Below are 27802 nucleotides of genomic sequence, written 5' to 3'. Positions count from 1 at the left end.
AGAAAGCCTATGATTTTATTAAGTTAGAATGAACAAAAAGAGATCCGAGGCCGAGCAGGCCTGCGTGACCTGGTGAGAAGAGCAAGAAGCAGAAGCCACGCTGCAAAGCAAATGAACGCCTTTTATTGAAGTGACAGCGCAGGGCTGCCAGGACCACGTCCTCACGGCCCGTCCCAAGTCCTCAGCGACGCGGCCCTGCTCCCAACAGCCCAGCACACGACGACCGCGTCCACAGAGGGGCCGGCCACGCGCCCGCGGTCTCCAGGCAGCTGAACCACGCGCAGTGCCCTTCACAGCAGGCGTTTCACCAAAGGAACACAAACCCACCCCAGGGTCTGTGCACAGACCCTGTGAACAGAATGCCCTCACGAAAATTCACTTCAAAATAGAGACGCTTTCTCGGAACTGTAAAAGCCGTAAAAATACAGAACACTTCTTTAGGAAAGACTGGATCAAAGCGACACCTTGAGTTCAAAACAGCGCGTTCGCGGGGCTCCCCCACCTGCCGGTCAGTTGTTCTCGATCTGCTCCAGGTCCAGCTCGCCGCGGCCCAGGGGGAAGACGCCCTCCTCCCCAGCGCTGTCCCAGTCACTCGGGTCCCCGCCACTCCCGCCCTCGCCCTCGCCCTCACCGGCCACCCACCCGCGCCAGACCCCCGGGCTGGGACTGGCGGGGCCGGGGCCTGGCACAGCGATGCCCGCGGGGCCGTGCGGGTCACGTGGGGAGGACACGGCGGTCTTCACTCGGGCGTCATCCTCATCCTCATCTTCATAATCGAGGGAGCAAAGGCTTTTTGAATTTTTTAACGTCTGCAACAGAAAAGACACGGGCTTGAAGCATCTCCAGGAGGCCACAGGGGGGGTGGCATCCCACCAAGAGGGGTCCCCGAGGTCACATAATGTGTCCTCGGTTCCCGGAGCCCCGCCACACGCCCTCCCACCCCCGGGGCCACTTTCTCAGAGCCCTGCCTGCCCGCGCCCCTGCCCTGCCCAGGGCCGCGGCCCCACTGAGACCCGGCGCAACGGGGGATGGGGGCCCGGGGACTCGAGGCCAGAGGTGCGTCCACGATCCCGTCAAATACCCGGGGAAGGACTGGCCGGAGGTCCGGGGTCCTCACGCAACAACGGCCTCGCTCGTCAGCCCACCCGGCGCCCGCCTCCGCAGCCTGCCTCGGGGGACCCCTGCCAGGGCCCCCAGCTCCTGCCAGGCGAGCCCCACAGCCACCCCCGGTGCCCACCTTCCTCTCCCCTCAGCCCTCCCTCTTCCAGTGGTTCCGCTTTCAACACCGATGCGCCGCGACTGTCCTCACCTTAGAACGCCTGAGACGCACACTCTACACAGGGGGCCTCCCCTGAGCCTCCACCCCCCACGGCCTGGCGGGCATCTCCCCACACCGCGCCCCCGGCCGGCCGGCCCAGAGCGCCCAGCTGAGAGCCGCTCTGCCGATGGTCTGCCGCTGCCCCCCGCCCCCGTGGCCAGCTCCCCCCAGCCCCGGCCCTGCCCCCCAACGAGCACATCCCCGGTCTGCACCCCCAGACCAGAGGTCTGCACCCCCAGACCAGAGCCCTGCCCCCGACAGCAGATACAGCCCCACCCGCTCGGTGGCCCCTCTCCTTGGCTGTCCCACAGGGGCCCAAGGCCCGGAGGCCACCCCAGTCCACCCTCAGGGCGCTGACCGGGCCGTGCACTCAGCAGCAGCAGCCCCTTGCGTGGCCAGCACCCCTCCCCCTGCCCTGAACTCCTGGTCCCGCAGCTTCGTGCAGCGCCACGTGCTGTCCACGGCGTGCCCAGGAGTCACCCCTGGGCTGCCCACCCTGCCTCGCAGACACGTCACCGCGTGCTTCGGGGCTTCTCAGGGCGTTGGCAGAATCCGACGTGGCGACGTGTGTTGGGGTGGCGGCCACGGGGCGAGCGTGCCCCCAGGCCTCCCGCGGTCAGGCTCCTGGACACGCGTCTCCCTGGAACAAGCCCCCCAGAACCACACACGCAGCTCCTTCTGGAACCAGCGCTTTCGGGGGTGCCATTCAGCTCCACCGGACCCACGGCCTTATTTCGGCTGTTGTTCTACTGTAATGAGTGAGCCACCAAGAAGTAAAAGTGAAGGATCAAGTCTCTGAAGATTTGACAACTGGCCACAAGTCCTGGTCACAAAATGAGGACGCGTGAGATAATTTCTTCTTCATTCAAATCAAGGTGGACGCCACAGTCAAGGTCACTTTCATGTGCAGACCCCACAGCACGGCGGGCCCAGCCCTGTATCCATGGCAACAGAAGCCGACGTGTCCCTCCTCACATCTCCACCTACAGAATTCTCCTTTTGATTCACAGCATGGAAGTCGAACCCCTACCCAGACGGTAGTAACCTGACAGCTGGCGGGAGGACCACGGCCCAAAGGTCCTCTCGGTGGCCAGGACAGAGGCCCGTCTACGACCACAACTGCTGCTCAAGGGTGAATGCGGCAGCTCTGGACACGCCCGGCTCAGGCCACGCACAGCTCGAAGCCACTGACTCTTCACACTGAAGCGCCCAAAAAGGGGCATCACAAAGCTCCAGAGGGTGACCCTGATCTGGGCCAGGGCCTGGCCTGACAGGTGGGACCCTCGCTGCTGGACGGTCCCGCTCCGGTTTGACGGTGACCTGCATCTAAGCAGATGAACAGAAAATATCTTTTCAAAAATCAAAGGTCAGGACTTCCCTGGTGGCATAGTGGTTAGGAAACCGCCTGCCAATGCAGAGAACACAGGTTCGATCCCTGGTCCAGGAAGATCCCACAGGCGGTGGGACAACTAAGCCCGTGCGCCACAACTACTGAGCTCACGTGCTACAACTACTGAAGCCCGCACGCCTAGAGCCGGTGCTCCGCAACAAGAGAAGCCCCCGCAATGAGAAGGCCGCGCACCGCAACGAAGAGTAGCCCCCGCTCACCGCAACTAGAGAAAGCCTGCGCGCAGCAACAGAGACCCAACACAGCCAAACGTAAATAAATAAATAAATAAATAAATTTATTTTAAAAAAACAAAGGTCAAAACTTTGAGTTCTGAATCAGGGGCCCTCAATTTTAGAGGGTCTTTCACCTTGTGTGCAAAACACTCAGCCTGGGGGACGCGCCCACCACAGACCACCCAACTTATGCGGGCAAGAGCTCGCACTCAACTCTCCGCGGCCGGAGGCAAGAGGCCCCCTGAGACTGAGCCGCGAGCTTCTGAAAGCAGAACAGACACCATCCTGCGAGCAAACGGCCGGCCCAGCCCAGTCGCAGGCTCGTCAGGTCTCCTCCTGGAAGCACAGCCCAGCGCCCATGCTCGAGCCCAGAGCTGGCCCTGCCCACAGGCCACGGCCACAGCCACGGCAGGAGCCTCCGACTGCCCGGAGCCCCTGGAGCCCAGCACCCGGGCGCGGGTCCAGCCTGGGCTCCAGCCAAGGAAAGGAACCCGGACACGCACAGCGGCCGACCTGGCCGAGCCAAGGCCCTCCTCACCCGCCACGGGCGGAGGCCGGCCCGGTGGACACCACAGGACTGGGGGGACAGGGGGGGGGTCCACCACGAGCAGGACACATGCGGAAACGGGGGCCGCCTGAGGGTCAGCACCCCGTCTGGGCTCCCAGCCTCCCCAGGAAGCACTGGAAGAGGCCTCTCTGGAACTGGGGTGAAGACTTGGGGGGTACCAGCACCCCACAAAAAGCTCACGGCCGAAGGGCCACACCCACGCGCATGGGGCCGCCGATCGGCCTTTGGGTCCCCGTCTTAAACGCAGGCAGGTGTCCGAACTTTACCAAACACCTGGGGACAGCATCTTCTATGTAAGGCAGCAGTGAGGATAAACCAAAAGAGGAAGCAGTTTGGAGGAAACAGGCGATGCAGGACAAAGAAAACGTCCCCCAAACCAGACCACCAACACCCAGAGATAAGATCCTCCATCTGCAAACCGACAAAGGGATTGGGGACCAGTCAGGAGGTCCACCCTCTGAGGACAGGGGCCCCAGAAGGCAGACTGAAGAAAATCACACCCCTGAAATCATCTCCCCAGTGATGCGGGAGCCCCTGGACCTGACTGACCCCCAAGGACCCGGCATAACCGACAAACACAGACACACGAGGTCTGTCCTCACGAAATGCTTGGAGGACAGAGAGGAGATTGGGGAACCAGGACCAGACGGGATGGTGCGGGGCCCGGAAGCTGAGGGCAGCATCTGGAGTCTGAAGGGGCCGGTCCCGGGCAACGGGAGAGGACGTGCAAGGCCTCTGAATCCATGCCACCCCCCTCCTTCCTCAAGAAGCCATGCGCTGAAAGAGATGGTGACAAGGAAGGCTGACCCCTGGGTCTCAGGGTTGGCGAGTCCACTCTGCAGTGGACGGCCACCTGTCACTGGGTCTCTCCGGAGGCCCAGACACCATCCAGGGGGGGCCGTCACCAGGGCGCGCAGCCAGGATGGCACTGGGGTGTCTCCCGCTGGGCGGCCTACAGCGCCCGGGGACCCTCATTTCACCAGCGAGAGCCCCGTGGTGACCTCAGCAACAGGGCTACGGGGGCCTTACGAGCACAGCCTTTCTCAGGCCTCGCGCCCTGGGCCCTGCGTGTCTGGCACCTCGCCTGACCCCGGCACTGACCTTCTCAGAAGAGGGGACAGAGCGTGGCCCCGAGGCCGCTGGACACACCTCCACCCACAGTGCCACCCACAGCGGTAACAGCGTCCCCTCCGCAAGAGAGATGGGTGTACCCGCCACGCACGGTTTTTACATTCATCACCTTCCACGTCTGTCTAAAGCAATACGCTCACACGACAGTCGACCGGGAGAAGCGAACAGGTTAAAGCAGACTAGACAGAGTACATCTACCATGAGATGGTCTGTTTATTCAACTTGGGAGAAACTAAAGCACGAATAAAAAGGACGAAATGAAAGGCAGACACAAGCTGCTCAGAAAACGAACTTTAAACATGTGGACAGGAAAGAAGCCCCATAAAGACAGAAGCTGCAGATCAACCACCACCCCCCCGGATCTTCCCTGCCTCTGCGGGACCCACCCAAGGTGCCCTCCCTCCACCCTGCCCCAGCTGCTCACCCTCTGCCCCCCTCAGTCCAGGAGGCCGTGAAAAGGCCGCGACTGCCCGACCTCTCGGTCCCGGGCCCCCCGCCCTCTCACCGGCCCAGTGACATCCACACGAGACTTGGGAGTCAGGGCCCGGCCGGTCCTGTGGCCACTGGGGGGGCACTTCGGCGCCTTGACCTCGTGGGGGACCCTCCCCAGGGAAGGCTCACAGCCGCATTCCGGCCAGTCTCTAAGGCACTGTGTGCATGACACAAAAATAAGGACAAGAGCCAAGGGGCTGCTTCTGTGAGAAAGCAGTGGGAACCCAGCTGACCGGCAAGCTTCCAGGCCTGGCGGCTCCGGGCAGCTGCGGGCGGCAGGCCCGGTGGGAGCCGGCCTCGGACGGGCGTGGGGCCCCGGCGCCGTGTCCAGGGGCCTGTGCACTCTGATCTCTCGGGGCTCCTCCCGCCCCTAGGAAGCCTCGTGGAAGGGAGACAGACTAAGGGACAGGAAACCTGGGGGTCTCCAGGTACAAACGGACAGAATTCGCCAGGTTCCCAGGCTGAGCGACGGGCATTTCCCCGAGGGGACGTCCTGCGCGGAGGGGACGCCTGGTGACGGCGGGTCCTCTATGCCCCAGCCGCCCGCAGAGCCCGGTGACCGCCGCGGCCAGCCCGGGGGAGGGGACCGGGACCAGGGACTCCAGTCACCCCTGCAGACAGCGCTCGGCCCTCCCGCTTGCAGCCCCGCAGCAAACACCCGCGACAGGCTCCGCTCGCTCCCCGCGCAGCACGCCCCAGCAGGCCTGCCGCCCTACAGGCCCCACCCCAAACGCAGGGAGGCCCGAACCTCGCCCTGACCCCACGACTGCTTGGCCACTGTCACCTCACTCCCCTGACGTTTGAAATAATCGCGTTTTCTAGGTACGTTGTAACATTGTGACGGAGTACGGAACATACTTGGTCTTCTTGCGGGTGCCGGGCTCAGAGCTCTGAACCCCTCGGGGTTCCCCGAGTGACGGGGCTGGGGGAGCCCCTCCAACCACACCCGAGTTCACGCCAACACGACTCGACCCCGCAGCAGCCTCAGGATGGGGGCTGGTCACCAGGGGAACCAAGCCTGGGATTCCAGGGCCGGACTTTCAGCCCACCCCACCTCCACCTCCAGGGAGGCAGTTAATCACCAGCGGCCAATGGCTTAATCAATCACACCGATGTAACGAAACCGCCATAAAATCCCCTAAATGGTGGGGTTCCTAGGTGAGCTCGTCAAGGTGCTGGGAGCGTGGTGCGCCTGGAGAGGGTGTGGAGGTTCTGCGCGCCCTCCCTATGCCTGGCCCTACGCATCCCTTCCATCTGGCAGCTCCTGTGTTGTAGCCTTTATAATAAACAGGTGTCAGTAAATAAGGTGCTTTCCCGAGTTCTGTGAGCCGTTATAGCAAATGATGGAGCCTGAGGAGGGGTCGTGGGAACCCCCTATTTATAGCTGTTTGGTCGGAAGTACAGGAGGCCCTGGACTTGGGGCTGGTGCCTGAAGTGGGGCCGTCCCGTGGGACTGAGCCTTGACCTGCAGGGTCTGCACTAACCCCAGGTAGTTCGTGTCAGAAGTGAATTGAGTTGCTGGACACTCGGCTGGCATGTGCAGAGAACGGCAGGCGTGTGGTGGGGAAACCCAGGCATTCAGTTTCAGAGGTGGTGTGAGACCACACAGGTCACAGTCGTGTCCTCTGCTGAGGGACGCAGGGGCTGCCGGCCCGGCCGAGGGGCCAGCTTGGGCACTGACATCTGCACCCGGCCCGGAACTGACCCCACCCCTCAAAATGAGGGTCAGAACTGGCAAGAGGGGAAGGTTCTTCACCAGAAGCTTCTCAACAGTCAGCCGTTGTGATTTGTTTACAATGTTCCTAGCCACACACATTTCATCATTCACATTAAAGATAAAAAAGTACAGACTACAGATGTTAAAGGCCTGAGAAATACAATGAGCAACTTTGTACCCCAAACTGAAACCTTAACTATAACAGACAAGTCCCCAGAAATACTTACAACAAACTGAAGAAACAGAAAACCCTACTAGATCCTGACTGGAAAAAGTGGGTGCGGGTCTGTTTAAATCCACATCCACCCCAGGCCCAGATGGCTTTCCAGCGAGTCCCACCAAACCTCCGCCACGTGCGGGAGCTGGGAGGTGGCTCCTCCAGCCCCAGTCCAGCCTTAGGTGCCCACAGCCCTGGCCGACAGCACAGCCATGACCTCGGGGAGTCCCTGAGCAGAACCGCCCAGCTGAGCCGCTCCTGGGTGCCCAACCCACAAGAACATAGCACAGGCGTGTGCTGTTTATGCTGCTAGATGTGGGTTGTTTGTTACGAGGCAACAGATGACTGATACACTATCTTATACTTTCATTTCAGAGACGGCTCTGCTGGGGACATCAGGGTTGAATCAGAGGCAGACATCGATGAGTAGCAGAGAGGTTGTCGGGAGCCTGGGGCAGGACGGCTGGAGAAGGGAGGGGACACAGGACGGGACTGCCGGGCCCGGGAATTACGTGGTAGGGGTGCAGGGGAGCTAGCTCTAGGACCACAGCCACGCGCCCGTAACAGGAGGAGCCGTCTCAGAAGACAAGTAGCCTCTGACCTCCCCGGGCTTGTCCCTCTGGGGGGCGGCGCCTCAGCCCTGCTCCACCCACACCCCAGCTACCGTCTCCTCTCCGCTCCCCACCAGCCGCCCTGCACGGCAGCCTCTCCGTCACAAGGTGATCACGACCACGCTTGGCCCAGAGCTCAGCAACCCGAGAGGTGCCAGGCTGCATCCACACACATCTGTGGTCAGTGGTCCTGACACCCTCCTCCTCACGCTATCCCTGCCCCCTCCCTGGTCCGAGGGGCTGGGACGCACCCCCAGCAGTGAGCGCTCCCCCTGCTTTGCTCCCCCTGCCTACTCGGGAGTCCCTGGTGGGAACGTCCCCACAGTCCCGCCCCCTCAGGGCCCGCCGACGCTGCAGTACTGGGAGCTGGGGGGTGCGTGTCGGGCTCACGGCCAGCTTTCCTCCGCGGCACGTGGCAAAGCTCGGGACATCCCCTTCCTAAACCCCAGCTCTCCGCGGAAACTTCACAGCCAGCAAGTGTGGGTTGGGAGCTCCCGCCCCACCACTGGGAAGAACCTTCCAGAAAACCCACCAGTCAGGAAAGGTAAAGCTGACAGTGACGTCGAGAGTGGGCGTAGACGGCATCGTGCAGCCTGGATCCCACCTGGGTTCTGTGGACCATGGAGACCTCAGTCCCACCCTGCGGGCTCCTGCGCCCCCGCCAGGACCCCAGGCACAGCCGCCTCTGTGATGAGGGGGCCCGGCGGGCCGTCCTCTCCCTTTTCTCACACCAGAGCCCCGTCCTTGTTCCTCAGCACCCCCAGAAGGTCCTGCCATCCCCCCGCAACGATGCACAGGTCAGACCTCTGGAAACCGGCTCTTTCCTTTAACTCTGCTCTGAACTGCCCGCGATCAGAAAACAGCGTGGGAGGGGCAGGCGGTGACCCCGGACACCAGAATCTTCAAGCTGGTTCACAACCCAAACTCTGAGCACCTTCTCCAAAGAGGCATCATCGGTGGCGGGCTCCGCGAAGGACGGCGAGGAGAGGCTTGGTGTCGGACGGCGCCCGCTCAGCCTCGACGCCCGGACCAACGGCTCCCGTCTCCACCCTGCAAAGGGCGGCCCAGGCCCGCGTGGGGGGCAGATCCCCCCACAAGCGCCCCGCCCCGTGGAGGGGGCGCCTGCACCGGACGCGAGAGGGAGCCTCACCCGCGTCATTTTCAGGAAGTCCAGGGCCGGGCGCGGCCAGCACGCATCCTCCTCGCGCCTGCGCTTCCGCTGGCCCTTCCCGCCCGCGCGCACGCACGGCTGAGAGCGGCAGCGGAGCAGGCCCCGGCGGCGGCCCAGCTCGGGCGTGGACGCGGGCGTGGACGCGGGCGTGGACGCGGGCGTGCTGCCCGCCGAGGGTGGGGCCGCGTCCACTGGCAACAGGTGCTCCTGCGACAGGGACAGGCGGCGGCGCGGCGAGGGCACGCGAGGTCCGGCGGGTCGCCGAGCCGGGCCCAGGGCCGGGAGGCCGCTGCTGGCCAAAGCCGAGGCCGGCCGGGGCGCGGGGGGCGAGGCGGAGCTGGCAGCGGGGAGGGCTCGGCCCGGCGACCAGGCGCTGCCGGCCTGCAGCACGGTGCTCCCGCCGCTGTGGCACCGCCTCTTGGAGACAGGAGCCCAGACTCTGGAGCCACCGGGGCGCCACGGGGACCGGCAGCGCGCCAGCTCGTCGGGCTCCGACAGGGAGCGGCAGTGTCGCTTGGTGGGCGGTGCTGAGGGCGGCCCTGCGCCGTCCCTGAGGTCCCTGGCACTGACCGCACCCAGGCTGGCGCTCGGGCCGCAGGGGCCAGGAGGGAAGGGGACGGCAGGGCCCGTGGCCCCCTGGCTTCCGACGGTCTGTCCTCCACCGACGACCTTCCAGGGGTGCTTGTCTTCTGGGGAAACACGAAGGAGAGACGGGTGAGGGGCGCACGCCCCCCCGCGCCCTCGGCCCTACCTGGCCTCAGGGTGGGCCCGGCCCCGCTCGTGGGACCCCCCTCCTCCCCGGCCCTGCCCTGCACAGTCGCAGCTCGCATCATGGTGGGGACGCCTAGGGGCACGGGGACCCTGACGCCGCAGACCCGGCCTCCTCGCCATCACACGGGGGCATAAGGGTCACTCGAGAGGCCGAGCGTCCGGGGTCAGCAGCTCGACACGGATGGGCTCACGCAGGCAGCACACCTGGGCAAGCGGGGCAGCCAGGGCAGAGGGGCCAGGGCTGGGGGAGCCCAGAGCCCCGATGACCTGGCCCGGGGGCGGCCAGCAGCCCCTCCAGCCCAGCTGCTCTGCGGTCACCCCCAGCTGAGGGGCCTTGGCATGGAGGCCAGGACCCGCCGCTGGGAGAGGCACAAGCAAAGGCCCCAGGTGACCCTGGGTCACGAGGACGCACGGTCAGTCAGAAAGGACGGCAGGGCCGGCTCCGTAGCCTACGGGAAGCCCGAGGGGCTCCAAGCCAGGACTGGCCCTGTGTGGGACGGAGACAGTGCCCAGGGCCAAGTGCAGGCCCATACCACCCGAGACCGTGGTGACACTTGAGCAGCCTGGAGGGCGCCGAGCACAGCGTCACCGTGGACGTGAGCAGGGCCGCAGGGGGAAGACCCAGATGCCACTCGGACTGTCCGGGCTGAAGTCACACCACTAGCACCTCACTGCGACCACGGACACCAGCCGCGGTTCATCACAGGCGCCACGGCGCCCACACTCACACTCACGCAAACAGACTTACACTCGGGCGGCGAGCCTCCTGCTCCCATTCAGACCACAGGGCACACGTGGCAGGGGCGTGCGGTGCAGGGAAGGGGTCCGGCAGACCCAGGCCCTCCAGGCACGCACAACCCCGGCTCCCACCACTGGCCGGGTGTGCGCCACACCAGCGCTGCAGCATAGGCCGTGCGTACCGCCGGACCCCCGTCCTTTCCCTGGTGGCCACAAGACCCCACCGGGCGGGCCTTTCAGCTCTGCACTGCCAGGCCGCTTCCAGAAAGGAAGCTCTCCAACCCACACCGCTGCCCAGAGGAGGGAGAGGCCAGCAGAGGGAGGGGGCGCGGCTGAGGCCTCGCGCTCCAGATCAGCCTCCGCGTCCGGCCCTGCTCACGGGGTCCCAGCCCACAGCAGCCCAGAAAGACCTGCTGGGGCTTTTAAATACTTACCATCGGTTTCAGAAGGGAACAAGTGGCCACTTGTGCTCAGTTTCTGGGCAGAATACTGAAAGTGAAGAGAAAGAAGTTGCAATACTGTGGGTTTACACATGCGGATTCAGAAATAGTTCCAACTCAAGAAACAGGCCTGTATTTTCATCCCTGCAATAAACTTGTTTTTCCCCAACACTGTCTTTCTTGGTGATTAAAAAGAAAAGCATGAACCCCAGAATGCATTTCTTTTCTTAATCAAGATTCTTAAAAGCCTCACAATTATTCAGTTGAGTAAAGGACATAGAAAGCCACAAGCGGACTTCCCTGGTGGTGCAGTGGTTGAGAATCTGCCTGCTAATGCAGGGGACACGGGTTCAAGCCCTCGTCCAGGAAGATCCCACGTGCCGTGGATCAACTAAGCCCATGCACCGCAACTACTGAGGCTGTGCTCTAGAGTCCATGAGCCACAACTACTGAGCCCACGAGCCACAACTACTGAAGCCCACGCGCCTAGAGCCCGTGCTCTGCAACGAGAAGCCACCGCAATGAGAAACCCACACACTGCAACGAAGAGTGGCCCCCACTCGCCACAACTAGAGAAGGCCCACACACAGCAGCAAAGACCCAATGCAGCCAAAAATAAATAAATAAATAAATAAATAAATATTTTTTTAAAAAGCCACAAGCGTGTCCACTGCTGCCCCTTCAAGCCACGGCCGTCCTCGCAACCTCAGCCTGACCACTCCCACCCCGACCGCGTCCACATGGGCTGGGACCTCTGTCCCTCGAGGCGGGCAGCTGCGGGACACAGCAGCTGATGGGGCCTGGCCCGAGCCCACAGAACTCTTTTCTTGGCCACAATGTGGCCCGGGAGGCTGAGCGGCCGCTTGGAGCCATGTCCACTCAACGCCTGTGTCTGTCTGTCTGTCTACTTTCCTGTGCTCTCCCCGCGCCCCACCAGGCCCTGAGTGCGGACATGGCCTTTCACCTTTCCCTGCCTTTCACATCCGGAGCCGCCTCCGCCCCAACACATAACTCTCGGTCATGGGGCTCCAGCTTCTCAGGGGACCGTTTCATAGGATGATAAACTCATGACAAAATTAAAGGAAATCCTTTGCTGCTTCTCATAAAAATGCTGGGTAAATCACCCAGCAAAAGGAGGCGCATCAACAGTCAGGCCGTGCAAAGACAGACTGCCCAGCCAATGAGTGCCCAGGAGCCCTGGTTCTGGACGGAGCCGTGCTGGGAGCAGAGGAGGGCTGGGCCCAGGCCTCTGCGGGAGGTCGGCCACTGGACAGCGTGCCTGCGACTCCCAGCCCCAGCCTACGTGGCACGCCTCGTGCAGGAACCCTGACGGACAAGGTGGCGTCCGAGCATTCGCAGGGGATGCGCACGGGAGCTGAGGCCACGGGCTCATGCCGAGGCAGGCCCAGCGCTGCCACACTCGCAGAGGCTCCGCCTCGGTCCACCTCCTCGCGGCAGAGCCAGGTGGCAACCCGTGCAGTGCGCGGCCAGGAGCGGGGCTGCGGCCTGGGCAAAGCCGGCCTTGAGTCCAGCTCCCCCGACCAGCCTGCCACCAGGGAGGCCGGCTCCTCTCTGTGGGCCCCGTCTCCCCACCTACGACAGGACTGGCCGTGGGACACACACGGCGGGGTTGCTGCTAGGGTTACATGGGAACACGGGAGACCCACGTGACCCATGACGGAGAAGAGACGGTCGTTTGTAGAAACGGTGCTGGGCCGACCACACGTCCACACAAGAAGGGAAAATCCAACCCTGACCTGCTTCGCCCCACACACCAAACTCAGTTCAGGCAGTGCAGGCTTCAAGCTAAAGGTGAAACAGCAGCACTTCCAGAAGAAACAAGAGAATATCTTCCAGACTCAGGTTAGCAAAGACTTCTTAAATGGGATACAAAAAGAACACTAACTTACACTGATACATTGGTCTACGTTGAAATTTGGAATTTCTGTTCATCAAAAGACACCAGTAAGAAAGTGACAAGGCAGGACTTCCCTGGTGGCACAGTGGTTAAGAATCCACCTGCCAATGCAGGGGACACGGGTTCAATCCCTGGTCCAGAAAGATCCCACATGCCACGGAGCAACTAAGCCCATGTGCCACAACTACTGAGCCTGCACTCTAAAGCCCATGAGCCACAACTACTGAAGCCCACATGCCCTAGAGCCCATGCGCCACAACTACTGAAGCTCGTGCACTCTAGGGCCCACGTGCCACAACTACTGAGCCTGCATGCTGCAACTACTGAAGCCTGTGCGCCTAGAGCCCGTGCACCACCACAAGAGAATCCACCGCAATGAGAAGCCCACACACTGCAAAGAAGAGTAGCCCCCGCTCGCCGCAACTAGAGAAAGCCCATGCGCAGCAATGAGACCCAACACAGCCAAAAATAAAATTTTTTTAAAAAAAGAAAGTGACAAGGCAAACCATGGGATAGGAGAAAATATTTGAAAAACACACATCCAAGAAAAGACTTGTAGCCAGAATATACAAAGAGTTCCTACAAAGCAATAAGAAAAATGCACACAATCCAAAAGAAAAATGAGCAAAAGGACACCAAAAAGGACATACAAACATCCAGTAAGTACAGGAAATGGCCCTGATCTCACTGGTCATCAGGGACATGAGGTCAGAGCCATGAGCAGACATCACCATTCCCGACCAGGGAGAGGGCACGGCTGGGGCGCTGACAGGCCTCTGGGCAGGCCTTCGCTTAACACAGTGGGAACAGACTTCCACAAGAGGCCTGCACACGAACGCAGTCAGCGGTGTTATTCTTAACAGCCAGTCGTGGACACATTCCAAGTGTCAGGCAACAGGAGACATGGACCATCCGACAGAGTAAAGGAACAGCTACTGATGCACCGTCCGCACAGTGAACCCAGGGGCATTCATTCGCCTTGAGTGGAGAAGCCAGTCTCCAGGAGTACACGCTGCATGTTGGCACTTCTGTGACATTCTGGGACAGCAAAGCCACGTGGGGCCACAGGGGACTTCCTGGGGCAATGGAGACGTTTGGGGTGACGGTGACAAGGTTACCGCATACACAACTGGAAAACTCACCCAATCAACACCAAACCCCATCTGCGCATTTCACTAGATGAAACGTACACCTCAATAAAAAAGTATTTTTTAAACTCAAGGCTTTCAAAGCTGAGCTCTCCGCCAACCCAAGTCTGTACCTGCACAGCCGGACGTGCTGGAGGACACACACCGCACGCTGAGGCCACGTCCACGGGGGCTAGCACACGCTGACCAGCCCCGACCTTGCCCCCCCCAACTCCTCCACCTGGCACCCTTCCCAGGCCCCCAGCACAGCCCTGCAGCAGAGGCGGCCTGCTCCCCTGACCCGAGCCATGGCCTCTGCTCCAGCCCTGGCCCTCACTGAGAACGGACGCCAAGCACCTGTCCCCACCGGGCTCGTGTCCCCACCGGCTCCTGTCCCCACCAAGCTCTGGGGCCTTGGGGCCCTGCTATCCTCTCACTCCCATGTCCGGCCCAGGCTCCACCTGGCTCGCCGCCCAGCGCCTCAGCTCCAGCGAATTCCGGTCCTGTGTCACCTCCCAATGCCCCTCCCCTCTCTACTTGTCGCCAGCACATCATCTGCTTCGCCTCGACCCCAGCATCCACAACAGCTGCCCTGCTCTCTGGGGTGGCCCCGAGCCCAAAATCAAACAGTGATAGAGACGCCGGGCACTTTCTTGCTCAGAAAGATACAGTAATTTGTGTCTTTCACTATGTAAATTACACCTCTTTTTTCTTTTTTGTTCTGGCTGCGCAGCTAGCAGGATCTCAGTTCCCTGACCAGGGACTGAACCCAGGCCCTGGGGCAGTGAAAGCACCAATCCCAACCACTGGGCCACCAGGGAATTCCCTCCTCTTTTTTTTTTTAAGTGAATGTTAGAGCAGGTGCTCTAAGCCACGTCTATGCACCCACAGCACAGGAACCCCTGGGACGCATCAGCGAGCCTCACCAGGAACTCAGTGGAACGCCCACTGGTGCAGAAGGGAATTATTTCCCACACACGTGTATCCTGTGCAGAAAGACTTGTGCGGAAGTCACACAAAGTAAAATGATCTGTGTCACAATGGGAAGAAGTATACGTGGGACTTTTCTTGTCATGCTCTCTCTACAGTGAAACCTGCTTGCGTGCCCCCTTCCCTGCAGGACACCACAGGCGACAAACAGGCCAAGGGCTGGGTGCGGGCGACACGATGGCGCTGGGCGCCCGCCCGGTGAGACGCTCAGGCACGGCCCCCAGCACCAGGCAGGTGCGGCTGCTCAGGCACCTCCCTCGGGGCCTACAGTTTAACCAGGCGGGGTGTGACCTGAAGGTCATGGTAACACGGCCCTAGAAATCGGCTCCACCTCGGGCAAAACTAACCCACAGAGACAGAATTCAAGAGGGGCTCTCGGGGGGGCGGTGCCCAGAGGCACGGGCAGCGTCTGGTGGGCACGGCTGCTGACCAGGGTGGACGTTCGCCCACTCAGCACCCAGGACCATACGCGTCTATGTGTAGCTTAGGCTTTCAAAGTTTGTTTTTAAGGATGCTGAGAACCCACCATCATGACGCTGACGGGCTCTGGGGGCTGCGAAGGCGCCGGAGCCTCCCTGGGACACTGCCCCCTCCCCCCCACCTCCCCCCATCTGCTCCCCAAACCGGGGCCCAGCCCAGGCAGTGTCCCCCAACATGGGGCGGGCAGCTCACCGGGCCGGCATCGTAGCTCTTGCGGGCGAGGTCATCCAGGCTCTGGTTCTGCAGCTTCTCAGTGATGAGGGTGACCATGGTCCGGGGCCCGTGCCCTCTGTCTGCGCCGACAGGCCCTGGGGTTCTGGAACATCAGGCTTCAGGAGGCCCGGGCCGCTGCTGGCTCTGAGCTAACCCTCAAGGGTACGTTTCCATTTTAAAGACGAGCGATCCATTTCCAAGGGTTCTTCAGAGCTTCGTGCCTGTTTCCGGCAAAGAGAAACAAACCATCATACAGGATTACAGGCAAAGCCATTCAGCTAACGACTGTCACCCGCCAGTACTGTATGCATGAATATTCTGATCTCGCTGCCTGACAAAGACCCTCCCGCGTGAAAACTACCACAAGAGTTCTCTCCCGGAAAATGTAATAAAAGCAGCGGTCTGGGTGAAGGATGGCAGGTGGACACGCGTGAGAACCAGCGAGGGAGGCCTCCCCACCCCTGCTCCAAACACAGGCGCCAGACGGGAGGAGGCGCAACCGCCACGCTTTGGACTCGAGAAGCTGCCGGAAACCAAGTCCTCAGCCAGCAGCAGCGAGACCCCAGAAACGAGCTGGCCATGAACGGCTGGACCCACCTGGCCGCTGACCGGTCACCGCTGGCCACTGACTGCAGCAGTTAGACACCCCTCCCCCGCTCCGCCTGGCCAGTGAGAGCCCCGCCCCCAACTGAAGCTGGGGTTCCCTCCTGGGAGGGGGGCGGGGGTGCAGAGTCGGCAGCAGACCCAGCTGGCAGCGGCCCGGGGGGGACACTCGGAGGACACTGGCCTCGCAGAGACGGAGGAGCCCGTGCCCGGGACCCGGCTCCCCGCAGACGCCGACGGGAGAGGGCCGGCCACCCGCCCGCCACGCACGCACCCCCTTCTCAGTGGCCCGCTGCCGCCCGTGAGCAGCTGCCAAGGGCCCCCCGCCCAGGAAGCCATAGACAGAGGCGGACAGACAGGAAGACCCCAGCAACTGGAGAAAACAGGTGATGCCAGAGGACGAGAGCTTCCGAGCGAGAAGGCGCCGTGTCTACACAGTAAGATCACTAAAAAGAAACATTTAGAGAAAAATAAAAGAGCTCTTGGAAATTAAACATGAGAGCAGTGATGGAACCTCCGGAATCTTCAGCGTCCGGGTTCCTGACTGCCTTCCCAGAGGCCTCCTCGGGCCCGGCAGGCCGTCCCAGGCGGAGGCCGCACGGCAGGCGCCCAGGACCCACCTCAGACCCACCAGTCACCCTCTGGTCGGCATCACGGCCCCTACGCCCGGTGTGGATGAGCGACAGGCCCCCCCCCAGCAGGAAGCACCCCCAGGGGCCCTGCCAGGAACGCAAGGAGTACTCACCCTCACAAAACCTGTTAGCAAAGCACAGCGACAGATGCAGGGAGAAAGCGCGTGGAGATTTCCACAGATGCTGAAAAGACGCCAACACAACAGTACCCCCCTCCACGCCCAAAAACACGTGTGTGCGTGCTCTCGGCGGGTATCAACAGGCTTCCTCAACATGACTCTGAAACAGTAAGCCCAAGGCCAGCATCCTGGCGGGTGGGAGAAGGGAGGCGTCCCAGCAAACCCGGGCCACGGGGTGGGGAGGCACCCACCGTCAGCCTGCACCGAGCACAGGTCGGCAGACGCGGGGCAGCGCGGGGCGCTCCCGCCAGCAGCAGCACGTGGACCCAGAGGTCATGAGCTCGCCCTGACCAGAGGTGCCATCCACGCCCAGGACTGGCTCTAGGCCAGGAGAGGCGCTCTCCAACCACAGCGTCCACGTCTGCGCCCCTCAGCCTGAAGCCCGTCCACGGGCCCTTCAGCACCCAGCATGCTTGGCGCTGACAGCACCCCTGGGCTCCCCCCGTCCTAAGTAGAGATGGCCATCTCTTCCAGCACAGCCGGGGACCCCAAGGCCCAGATAGGAGGGTCAGGGCCAGCAGTTCCCCAGGGGGCAGCTCTGCACCGGCAGTGGTTCTGCTTCAATGCGTCGCGAACCCGGGAACCGGATCAGAGCTGGCCACACCGCACGCCCACCGCCAGCCCCCAGTCCCTGGGCAGGACCAGCCAAGCCACAGAAGAGCTCTCCCTGCCGCTCCCCACAAATCCACCTGGGCCCCACTCAGAAGTCCCTCGCAGGAGAGGGGCTTTATGAGGGCCCCTTCAGCCCGACATGTGACAGATCAGCCTCCCTTGCTGCAACCCCCCGAGCCCCCGACGCCCACGGCACTGCCCTCTGACAGACGGCAAGGGGGCAGCGTGCTCCTCTGCCCTCCACCCCAAGCCGACCACTCGGGGGTCTCTCAGACCCTCCTGTCAAACCCTCTTGGTGGCACACGGCACATACAACCCTAGAAAGGTAACAGCAGCCACGGCAAAATTTGAAAAAAATAATAAAACAACTGGCACTTTAAAAACAGGCCCCACGGTCCTTGGAGAGATGGCTGATGTCCAGGGCTGGGGCAGGGAAAGGACCAGAGAAGGCTGGGGCAGGGAAAGGACCAGAGAAGGCTGGGGCATCTCCAGGTGCCAGAACATCAGGACAGGAGCAGAGGGTGGTGACAGGGCCCCCAGGGCAGCTGCGAAGCGAATGAGGCCAGTGGACTATACTCCACAGAAAAAATAAGAGGCACGAATCCACGCGGATATAAATAATTGAAAAAGTAAGGAAATCGGGGAGGGGGAAGCTCTTCCTTTTGGTAGAATGCCAACTCAGAAATGTAGACGGAACGACGGAATGTCTTTTAAATCACCACCTGAAAAACACCCCATAATGTTTCAGGCAAGAATCATCAGGGAAGCTAAAGCCAGTGGGTGGGAGCACGAGAGGCAGGGTATCACGGGGCCCCAGAGGATCTCCCTGCAAGACACTCCATCATGAACCGCACAGCAGAGAAGCCTGCAGGCCACCGCAAGAGCCAGAGGCCAAGGTGGGCACAGCCTGTTCCAGGGCACAGTGACAGCATGGGACACGGGATCCCCGTCAGAAACACAGAAGCTGGATTTAGCCGTGAGGAAAAATCAGACAAACCCAAATGAGGTGACCTGTGCGAAGTGACGGGCAGCCATCAGCAGCGTCAGGGCCGGGAAAGACGGCCGCGAGGGGGTCCTGCCACGCCGGCGACCCTGGGAGGACACGAGGTCCTGCGTCAGAAAAAGGGCTCCAGGGGACGACGCCTGACATCTGCATCGGCACAGCGGTCAGAGCCAGCACCTCGGGTGCCGATCCGACCCTCGCGCCGCGCCACGTCCGACACAGACGCCAGGAGCCACGCGGCCCGAAGGGGGCACGGCCAGCTCCCACGTGGAATGGTCCTCCGCCACCACTGCAGACGTGCAAGGAAAGGCAACAAAACAGTGTCGGCCCAAACACAGCTCCAGGCAGCTGCCGGGCCAGCGTGCGCAGGGCGCAGCAGCTGCGGACAAAGGAAGAGATGCCAGTGGGGACACCCAGCTGCCCGCCCGGGGCTGGGCTGAGCACTGGGCAGAAGAGAATGACCGTCCTGGGCAACGTTTTCACTTTCGTCTTGGGGAAGGAACGAGTGCCACTCACAGTTGCTAATGTGCAGATTCAAACCCCAGCTCCCCAGGGCTGCCTCCACGAAGCACCGAAAACGGGGCGCTTAGGACAGCAGAAACCTACTTCCTCCGGGTTCTGAGGCCCAAAGCCAGAAGTCGAGGTGTCAGCAGGGTTGGCGCCTCCTGGGGCCTCTGAGGGGGGACCCGCTCCCTGCCTCCCTCCCAGCCTCTGGTGGTGGCCAGCCGTCCTTGGCGTCCTTGGTTGTGTCGGCATCACACCCCCCTCCGCCTCCATCCTCAGGCAGCCTCTCCTGTGTGTCCTGTGTCTCTGTACCTCTTCTTATCAGGACACCAGTGACTGGGTTGAGGTCCACCCTAATCCAGTATGACTACATCTTTTATTTTTTCCTTTTTTTAAAATATTAATTTTTGGCTGTGTCGGGCCTTCTTTGCTGCGCTCAGGGTTTCTCTAGCTGTGGTGAGCGGGGGCTACTCTTCGTTGTGGTGCGCGGGCTTCTCACTGCGGCGGCTCCTCTTGTTGCGGAGCGCGGGCTCTAGGTGTGTGGGCTTCAGTAGTCGTGGCACGCAGGCTTCAGTAGTTGTGGCACGCGGGCTCAGTAGTTGTGGCTCATGGCCTCTGGAGTACAGGCTCAGTAGTTGAGGCACATGGGCTTAGTGGCTCCGCGGCATGTGGGATCCTCCCGGACCAGGGCTCGAACCCGTGTCCCCTGCATGGGCAGGCGGATTCGTAACCACTGCGCCACCAGGGAAGTCCCCAGTATGACTACATCTTAATTTACATCTTCATGGAAAGGTCCTGGGGTCAGGACTTGAGCAGACCTTTTGGAAGGACACACTGTGCCAACCCTCAAGGCCAAGCCAGCTCCCCTTATAAGAAATCAAACGATCAGGATGGAACCTCACGGGCACAATGCATAATGCCCTGCACGTCCCTGCTCAACAGTTAGCATGACGAGCGGGGCTGGAGCAGCTCAGGACAGCGTCCTGGCCCTGAGGGAGGCAAGCTCTCCCTGGGAACAGTGCCAGCCGGTGGCAGGTGCTAGAAGGAAGCGCGCAGGACCCCGTCCACGGCAGGGCGGCCTGCTGGGAGGACAACGAAGCCAACACTGAAATCTGAGCAGGAGGCGCCAGGACAGAGGCACAAGCCCAGCACCGGGGGGGGCCCAGCTGGACGCAGACGCCAGACACGAGAGAACTAACGGGCCCTGCCGGCCCGGCGCTGAGGGCCGGGGAACGGAGGCTCCGTCCCACAAGCCCCCAAGACGACTGAGGCAGACGTGTGGCCGGGGCTCCTCGGCACCCTGGAAGCACAGGTGACCTTCGACTCCACCCACAGCCCCAGTTCAGGAAGCTCCAGGGCCCCAGGCACACGGACCAGGGCATCCCCCGGCCAGGGGACACCTTCCTCCCGTGTCAGGCGACCCGCCGCAGAGGAGGCCCAATCATGGACGCATAGCCACTTTTCCCACCGTGAGAAATTCAGACTCGTCGTCCTTCTTCGCAACCAAACCCGTGACCCAGCTGCCCACCTCCCGGGGCTCCTCCCCCTGCCCACCCCCGTGAGCCTGGGCGGCCGCAGCAGCAAAGCCGTCCCTTCCCGCGCACTCAGCAGCCCTCAGCTGGCCTCGACAGGAAGCAGCCACGGGCTCCAACCCCCAGAAACCCCCTGCGTGGCTGCAGGACAGAGGCCAGAACCCTCACCCCGGCCCTTCCGGCCCCTCATGTCCCCACACAGGCACCCTCCAGGCCCAGGGGCGTCACGCACACAGCAGGGGCTCCACGGGCAGCCCCGCGCATGGGCCCGACCTGGACTCTGCGGACCTCTCCGCCGGCCGCTCTGGCCCATCTCATCCTCCGGACTCCACCCTCCACAAGGGCACCAGAGTGGCTCTGTTTTTCTGTTCTTTTCACTTCAGTTTATTAACATAGAGTCAGACGGCGTTTGTAAAGCCATACATGAGTGAGGGCGGCCACAACAAAGCGCCACAGGCTGGGGGCTTAAGAAAACAGACACGTATTGTCTCCCGACTCTGGAGGCCGTGCTCCCCCCGAAGGCGCCGGGGAAGAGTCGCTCTGTCCCGGCTCCTGGGAGCTCCTTGGCCCGTGACAGCCTCACTCTCACTGTGTCTCTGTCCAAAACCCCCCTTGTTATAAGGACACCAATCGTTTCGGATCAGGGGCCACCCTCCCCCAGCATGAGTTCACCTTAACTAATTACATGTGCAACAATCCTATTTCCAAGGCACTGGGGTTTAGGATTTCAACACAATTCAGCCTACAACAAGCCACGTCTATCGTATCACGGCAACGCATAGGCTTGAAAGCCAGCGCTGCTGCGTTTCTGTAACGCAGAGGATGGGCACCAGCAGTGCCTCTGCCAGGGCACCTCCCCGCAGCTCTGCACTCGCGCCCGAGTCCATGCTGGACGGTGCATGCACACAGCTGCCCTCAGTTGTCTCTGACTTGGGGAGCGTCAGGGCTGAGGTCTTGCCAGCTCGTCCCCACACCAACTCCCCGCCTCCCCCGCCTCCCAGCGCGGCCCACCAACACTACCGTAAGTCGGCGCCGACATCATTCTGTCACTGTAAACAGCGTCCCCAGCCGAGCCACACAGGGAGCCCGTTTCCCCAGGTTAATAACTGCCTCCTTTTTCTCCTACGCAAAGTTTCTGGCCGATACAAACTCTTCCCTCAAACTCCCCCAAAGAATTATCGACTCGGCAAGCAAGCTTCATTTGGTCAAAGACGTCAGGACGGCCGTTAGCCCGTGCGCTCCTGGCCCCCCGGCCTCTGCTCAGGCCGGAGTGGCGCTGGCCGGCTGGGCCCTGGGCCTCACCCTCACCTTGTGGCTTCCTGAGCAGGGTGCCTGGCGGGCGTGTGATGCCCGCGCCCCTTCTCTCCTCCCTGGATGCCTGCCGGAGTTTCTGACTCTTCTGTCTCCCAGGGCCGGGAAACATGCACGGGGCCTTGAGCAGGGTCTTCTTAACCGGGAACCCGAGCCACTGGGGCCTCGGAGGTTCGACGGCGTCACTGCCGAGCCCCTCCCGTCCCCCCTTCCCCTGGTCTGTTTCGGGGACGGCCGGTGCGCTGGGTTGCGCTCCTGGGCTGGCCCTCCCTGACCGTCCGTCTCTGCCTCGTTTTTGTTGCTGTCGATCTGCTTCCACGATGACCAACACCTCACCTTCCACGCCTCCCAGTGACATATTGATTTCTGCTCCCCCGTTTAACCCAAGGGCCCCGGCGCGCCTCCGAGCGCCGTGAGCCCCCGTGTGGGCTCATCTCGGAGGCTCTGACCCAGCACAGGGCTCTCCTCCTAACGGTTTCCTCGTCCTGTCCCTGCTGTACTGCCTCGGTTCCCTCAGCCAACTCTGCTCGGCTGGTCTCAGCTTCAGGCCGGAGGTGTCCCCTGTGCCCGTCACCCTGCTCCGCTTTCACGCTGGGAGGGGCCTGCACGGCGTCTCCATCCACGGGCCACCCGGCACGCGGGGAGGTCAGCGAGGACGAGCCGGACAGGTGGATCCGCGTGGACAGTGGGCTGCAGACGGCAGGAGCCCGGGCTGGGGGCGGGGGGGACGGGGCCACTGGAAATGCAGCCTCCCTCCGGCCCTCAAGCCGGGCCCCAGCCCTGGCTGCACCCCAGACCCCGGGCCCGAGCCTGGGCCCTGGACACACTGCTCCAGCTCCCCCGCCAGCTCCTGAAGCACGGAACGGGGAGAAAAGTTTCCAGGACCTGCCCAGTCAGTGGTGCCAGAGCGCGGGGAGGCCAGAGCCAGGCCACTTTAGACCCAAAAGCATCGGTTCCGGGGTTTTCACAGAAAAGACAGCACGGAGCCCCCGGCGCCGCAGACCCAGCAATGTGTCCCCAGTTCCAGGCGCGTCGTGCAGAGTCACAAGCTCGAGGCCGGCACAGCGGCACCACCTCCAGCTTCTCAGAGATTTTCTTTCGTTTTCTCACCAAGAGCACTCGAACAAAACTCGGAACCTGACTGGACATGAGTTATTAACTAGCACCGTTTGTGTGCCGGTCTCAGCGCCCCCCAGGAGAAGGTGCAACTGAGGTGCCCCTCGACCGGACAGAGGCGAGGTGACCTCCGGGCGCTGCAGAGGCCTGGTGCCTTTAGGGACACATCCCGGAGGCACCACGCATGGGGCGACCACAGTGACGGAGAGGCCAGCCACCCCGCTCTCCACCTCTTCCCAGCCCCGGAGCCAGGACGTCCCCCGAAGGGACGCTCAGCCCCAGCCCCCAGCCAGCCAAGCTGCACGAGGACGCCAGCCAAGCTGTTCCAAATTCCGGGCCCTGAGACCCTGAGCAGTAATAAATGAGTGTTGCTGTTTGAAGCCACCAGTTTTGGAGTGAATTTGTTGTGCTGCCACAGTAACCAAAGCAGTGACACTTAGCAAAGCGAATGGAGCCAAGCGTCCCCCTCGAGCTGCTGGAGCCAGTCACGGTCCCCACTCCTGCATCACACGGAGGCTGGGAAGGAAAGGGGAGTGGCCACGTCCCCACGCTCCATACAGCCACGAGGGAAAAGCTACTGCAGCCGCCGCAAACGCCCAATGATTTTCAGTTGGCGGGGTCTGGGGTACGACTCCACGTCTGGGGTTCGGTGCCTTCCCTAACAGGGCACATTCGGTGCCACACTCATGACCCCTGGGAAAGTCTGAGGCAAAGAAAGCCCTGTGTCAGTGCCACCGAAAAACTGTGCGCAAGGCCACCGAAGTCTTTTCGAAAAGACTTCGAAACAAAACGAGAAAAGAAGACAAAAATCACCTGTCCTAACTAACCAACATCTTGCTAATATTAAAATACACAACTGGAGGGTTTAGACAACAGGAGTTTTAGTTTAAAGTTGCCCGGAAACCATGTCTGAACTGTGACCTTTGCAAGCCAACAAGGAGAAGAAACTCACATGTTATCAATAAAAAGGAGACTATGATCGTTACCTCTCTGCTAGTGCGTGCAGAGTACACCACGCTGCAGAAGAAAGACCACACCCAGAAAGTTCGTTCTGAGAAAGGACGTAGGGTGGGCTCTGATCAGCTGGACAGAAGACCCAGGGTCAGACCCCGGCTGGCCTGCTCCGACCTGGGCTCTCCCAGGTCCGTGACTTCACCTCTCTGGGAAAGAACCAGCCACATCATGAGGCTGCAAGGAATCAAATTAAGGAACGTGCATGAAAATGCTGGGCACACGTGTTAAATTACGACCACTTATAACAAATGCTTAAAAGATTGTAAAAGTCCACTTTCCTTTCAAAAATATTACAGCAGAAAAAGCCAAACGGGTTTATATAAAAATTTTAATTTGCTTTTTTTAAAAAAAAAAAAAAGCTGTTTTTGAATGTCTGCAATGCACCTGTAAAAAACACCGGACTGTTGCCCTGGTTCTTTTATCTACCAGCAAACAAACAGGTCTCCTTATGTGCCTGCCCCCTGTGCACCCAGGTGCGCATGAGCAAATGTCTCCATAACCAGGAAAAGTCCTGATGCACCCACTTAAAAAGGAAAAAAAGGACAGTAACGTTGGCAGCCTCTCCATTACACATTCCCAGCAGCTACAAGAACGCCTCTCCTCTCCCCAAATCCAACGTAAGTCAAAAAAATGTAGGGATCCACCCAAACAGCAAACCCTTTACACCACACGTGCCACCCACCCGTGATCCTTAGCCAAGGTGTAATGGTTCTCTGGACAGTGAACCACGGGAGGAGACCAGTTTAAAGAAAAGCCACTGTTCCTGAACAATTGCTATCTCAATTTCAACTGGGGGGTAATATGCCAGAACTTCAAAATCAAACTGTTTCCCTGCCTTCTACCATCAGACTGCAAGACTGCACTTCCCTGTCCGGACCTGCTTTGATACGACAGTGAAATGAAGCAGCAGAACCTATAAGCTCAAGTTAAATTTCTTAAGTATTGTAAAACTGAAGCCATTCTTGAAGTCAGACTAACCTATCAAGAAAAGCTCTCAATACAGAGAGGTCATCATAAACTCAACTAAGTAGTGAGTGATTGAGTTAAAAAGAAAAGTATTGTAAAGTTGTGGAAGCTCAGAGTCAAGTACAGGTAGCCCATGACCAAATGCAAACAACTGGAGTCAATTTAACACAGACATACACTTCAGATCTGCGACTGTACTTGGAGTAAAGGGAAAATAAAGTAGAAATAAAGAAAAACACACTCTACCTAACGCACCTCTCTCCACTCCCAGGAAAAGTCTGAGAAACTCAACCCTCGTCTATGCAGAGAAAGCAGCTTCGAAATCCACTTCCAATCACCTTCCACAGTTCGCCGGGGAGGGTCTGGTCTCCCCCGTCGTGCGGGTCCACCTTTGGGCTCCCTTGACGCACAGTTTATCACGTCCAACTTCCTGCTTCTCTCTCGCTGCAAGATGACAGGCACATGAGTCCCGGGAACCGCTCAGGCCGCGCGTCTCGGCACCGGAACGACGACAGCTCGCAAAGGCGACACCCAAAGTCGGTTCAGCAAGTGGCAGCGCGCTCCAGGCAGGGCCCCTTACAGCCAAAGGGCGCGTGGAGTGCACGGGGCCCCCGGTGCGCAGGCTCTCGGGGCGCGCGGGGGTCCCGGGGCACGGGGCTCTTGGGGAACAGGGGTTCCGGGGCACAGGAGTCCCAAGGCCAGGGATTCTCGGGGGGCGCGGGGGTCCCGGGGTGAGCGGAGCTCTCGGGGCGCAGGGGGCCCGGGGCCCGGGACTCTTGGGGCGCGCAGGGGGCCCCGAGGTGGGCAGGGTCTTGGGGTGCAGGGGGACCGGGGAGTGGGGGGCCCGGGGCCCGGGCCGGTCCGGGGGTGGTGCGCGCGGCAGGAGTCCCAACCCCAGGTCGCGAGCCCCCGGGTCCCCGCGCCCTCAGCGACCCGCCCGCCGCGCTCTCCGTGTGCAGCGGCGAAAACGCTCGGCACCGACGCGGGTGGAAAAGCATCGGGCCGCGCGAGCCGGGCTGCGCGCGCTGACAGGAGCGTGCACCTTCTGGCCCAAGTTCACGCGCGGCCCCGCGCTGGCGCGCGCGCGCACGACCCCGGGCGCGCGCACGCACGGCCCGGCTTCTCGCGGGCCACGCCGGGCCCTGCACCTGAGCTCGGCCGGGCGGGCTGAACGAGGGAGGCACCGGCCCTCAGGCCGCGCTCCTCCCTCAAAGGACGTCGCGCCTCAGAGGCAACAGGACCGCGGCCGGCGCCCCGCCCCCACGACACAGGCCCCGCCCCGCCCCGCCGCCCCGCCGCCCCGCCCATCAGCCGGCCGGCACTTGCCTTCCCACAGCCGCGCCTCTCCGCGCGCATGAGAGGCGGGGCCTATGTCGTGGGGGCGGGACCTCGGTCGGCGGGTGGGCGGGGACTTACGGCGGAAGGGGCGTTCTGGGTGGGGCGGGGTTTCAGCCGATGGGGCAGGGCCTGCGCAGGCCGGGGCTCGTTTCCCCGGCGGGCGGGCGAACGGCGCGTGCGCCATGCTGGCCCCGCCCCCGGGGTCGGGGCTACACCCATCTGCCCACCCACCTGCGCGCCTGCGGGCGGTGGGCGTGAGCCAGTGTCCAGGAAGGCAAAGGCGGGCAGCGATGGCGACCTGAGGCAGCGGGAGGGCACGCTCGGCGCAGGGGCGAGTGGCCTCCCCGGCGCGAAGGGCTCGGCCCCGCCGGCGGCCCGGCCGTTCGGGGTCCCCACTCCCCACACCGTCCGGCCTGGAGCCCTGGTTCGGCCTCGCCGGCCACCCCGCCCTGCCTGTGACCCGCTGTGTGACCTCGAGCAGGTCTCTTGCCTTTTCCGGTCTCCCGGCGACTCCGCCCTGTGCGACCGGCCGGGCGGCAGGGGCTCAGAGGCCTTGGTTAGCGCTCCTGGCAGGAGAGAAGGGTGGGCCTTCGTCCATCCGAGCACAGTGGCGGCTGAGACCGGACCTCTGGGGGTCTCCAGGAGGTGAGGCTGGCGGTCGGCGGGCTGGCCCTTGGAAGGGGCCCTGCCTCGCCCTCCAGCCTTCCATCCTGGGGGCCGGCTGGGGTCCTGACCCAGGCCCACAGGCCCACTGGCCCCCGCATCAGACCCGCCCTGCCGCCCCAGCTCAGGGGGCAGCTCTGAGGCCGGGCGTCTGCACCGCCTACACCCTGGTCGTCTGCGTGGGCTTGTTTCAGACGAGATGGTTCCTGAAAAGGGTAAGGGCAGGCAAACGCTCCTCACCCGTGGGAGGGGTCACTGGGGCTGGGAGAGGCCTTAGGGACCCTGTGGTCCACAGTTCCCCCACTTGAGTCTCCAGGCCCTGAGCTTTGTGCAGGTGGTGAGAAGGGGTCAGATGGGAAAGAGCCACCTGCCACCTGGGTGCTCACTCTTGGCCTGGGGGCAGGGGCATTGAAGAAGGGGCTCCACACTGACCAGGCCCTGCAGTGGGCCCTGAGGCCAGACAAATGCATGACAGGGATGGGGTGGTGGCTGTTTTAGGTGGAAAAGGGAGTGGCATTGGGAAGAAACCCAAAGGAGGTGAGAGTGTAAGCCTCCTGGGCATTCCTGGGGTTGGGTGTTGGGGGAGACATCAGGGATGTGGCCCCTGAGCGCCAGGCCAGGGCCTCCATGCAGTTTCTGGGCCTGGTGAGGCCGGTCCTATACAGGTTTTAGAGCCGAGCCAAGCCAGCTGTCACCAGGACTGGCGGGGAAGAGTCCCCCTGCAGCCACGTGGAAGAACTGGAGTCCCGGCATAGCTGGTGCACGGAGCAGGGCCAGCGATAGACGGGGGGGGGGGGGGGGGGG

The 27802-nt window shown here is 61.9% G+C and overlaps 1 protein-coding gene across 4 annotated transcripts; it reads right to left on the bottom strand.

Annotated features, from left to right (window-relative positions):
* Positions 1–101: 101 nt before the first annotated feature.
* Positions 102–26188, bottom strand: FAM53A (family with sequence similarity 53 member A). Of its 4 annotated transcripts, none has more exons than XM_059923769.1 (6): positions 26146–26188; positions 25253–25441; positions 15505–15746; positions 10792–10846; positions 8828–9537; positions 102–809 (listed from the first exon to the last, which is right to left on the bottom strand). In XM_059923769.1, exons 3-6 carry the CDS (start codon positions 15580–15582, stop codon positions 510–512), a joined length of 1143 nt encoding a protein of 380 aa, XP_059779752.1. In that variant the 5' UTR covers positions 15583–15746; positions 25253–25441; positions 26146–26188; the 3' UTR covers positions 102–509. The 4 variants fall into 4 exon arrangements, with proteins under 4 accessions (XP_059779752.1, XP_059779751.1, XP_059779750.1 ...); XM_059923768.1 differs by lacking the exon at positions 26146–26188 and adding an exon at positions 26040–26117; XM_059923767.1 differs by lacking the exon at positions 26146–26188 and having other exon boundaries at positions 25244–26033.
* Positions 26189–27802: the final 1614 nt, after the last annotated feature.

This window comes from Balaenoptera ricei, chromosome 5, assembly GCF_028023285.1.
Source record: "Balaenoptera ricei isolate mBalRic1 chromosome 5, mBalRic1.hap2, whole genome shotgun sequence".
NCBI lineage: Eukaryota > Metazoa > Chordata > Mammalia > Artiodactyla > Balaenopteridae > Balaenoptera > Balaenoptera ricei.
The sequence above is the reverse complement of the archived record's forward strand: the minus strand, read 5'-3'. Positions and strand labels throughout refer to the sequence as shown.

What these genes read in the sequence shown, in the direction of transcription:
- FAM53A (XM_059923769.1), bottom strand. Translation starts at nt 15,582, where the DNA reads ATGGTCACCCTCATCACTGAGAAGCTGCAGAACCAGAGCCTGGATGAC. An exon ending in AGAGCTACGATGCCGGCCCG is followed by an intron (nt 10,847 to 15,504) that starts GTGAGCTGCCCG and finishes CTTCACTTTCAG; the next exon opens with TATTCTGCCCAGAAACTGAG. An exon ending in ACTTCCTGAAAATGACGCGG is followed by an intron (nt 810 to 8,827) that starts GTGAGGCTCCCT and finishes TTTCTGTTGCAG; the next exon opens with ACGTTAAAAAATTCAAAAAG.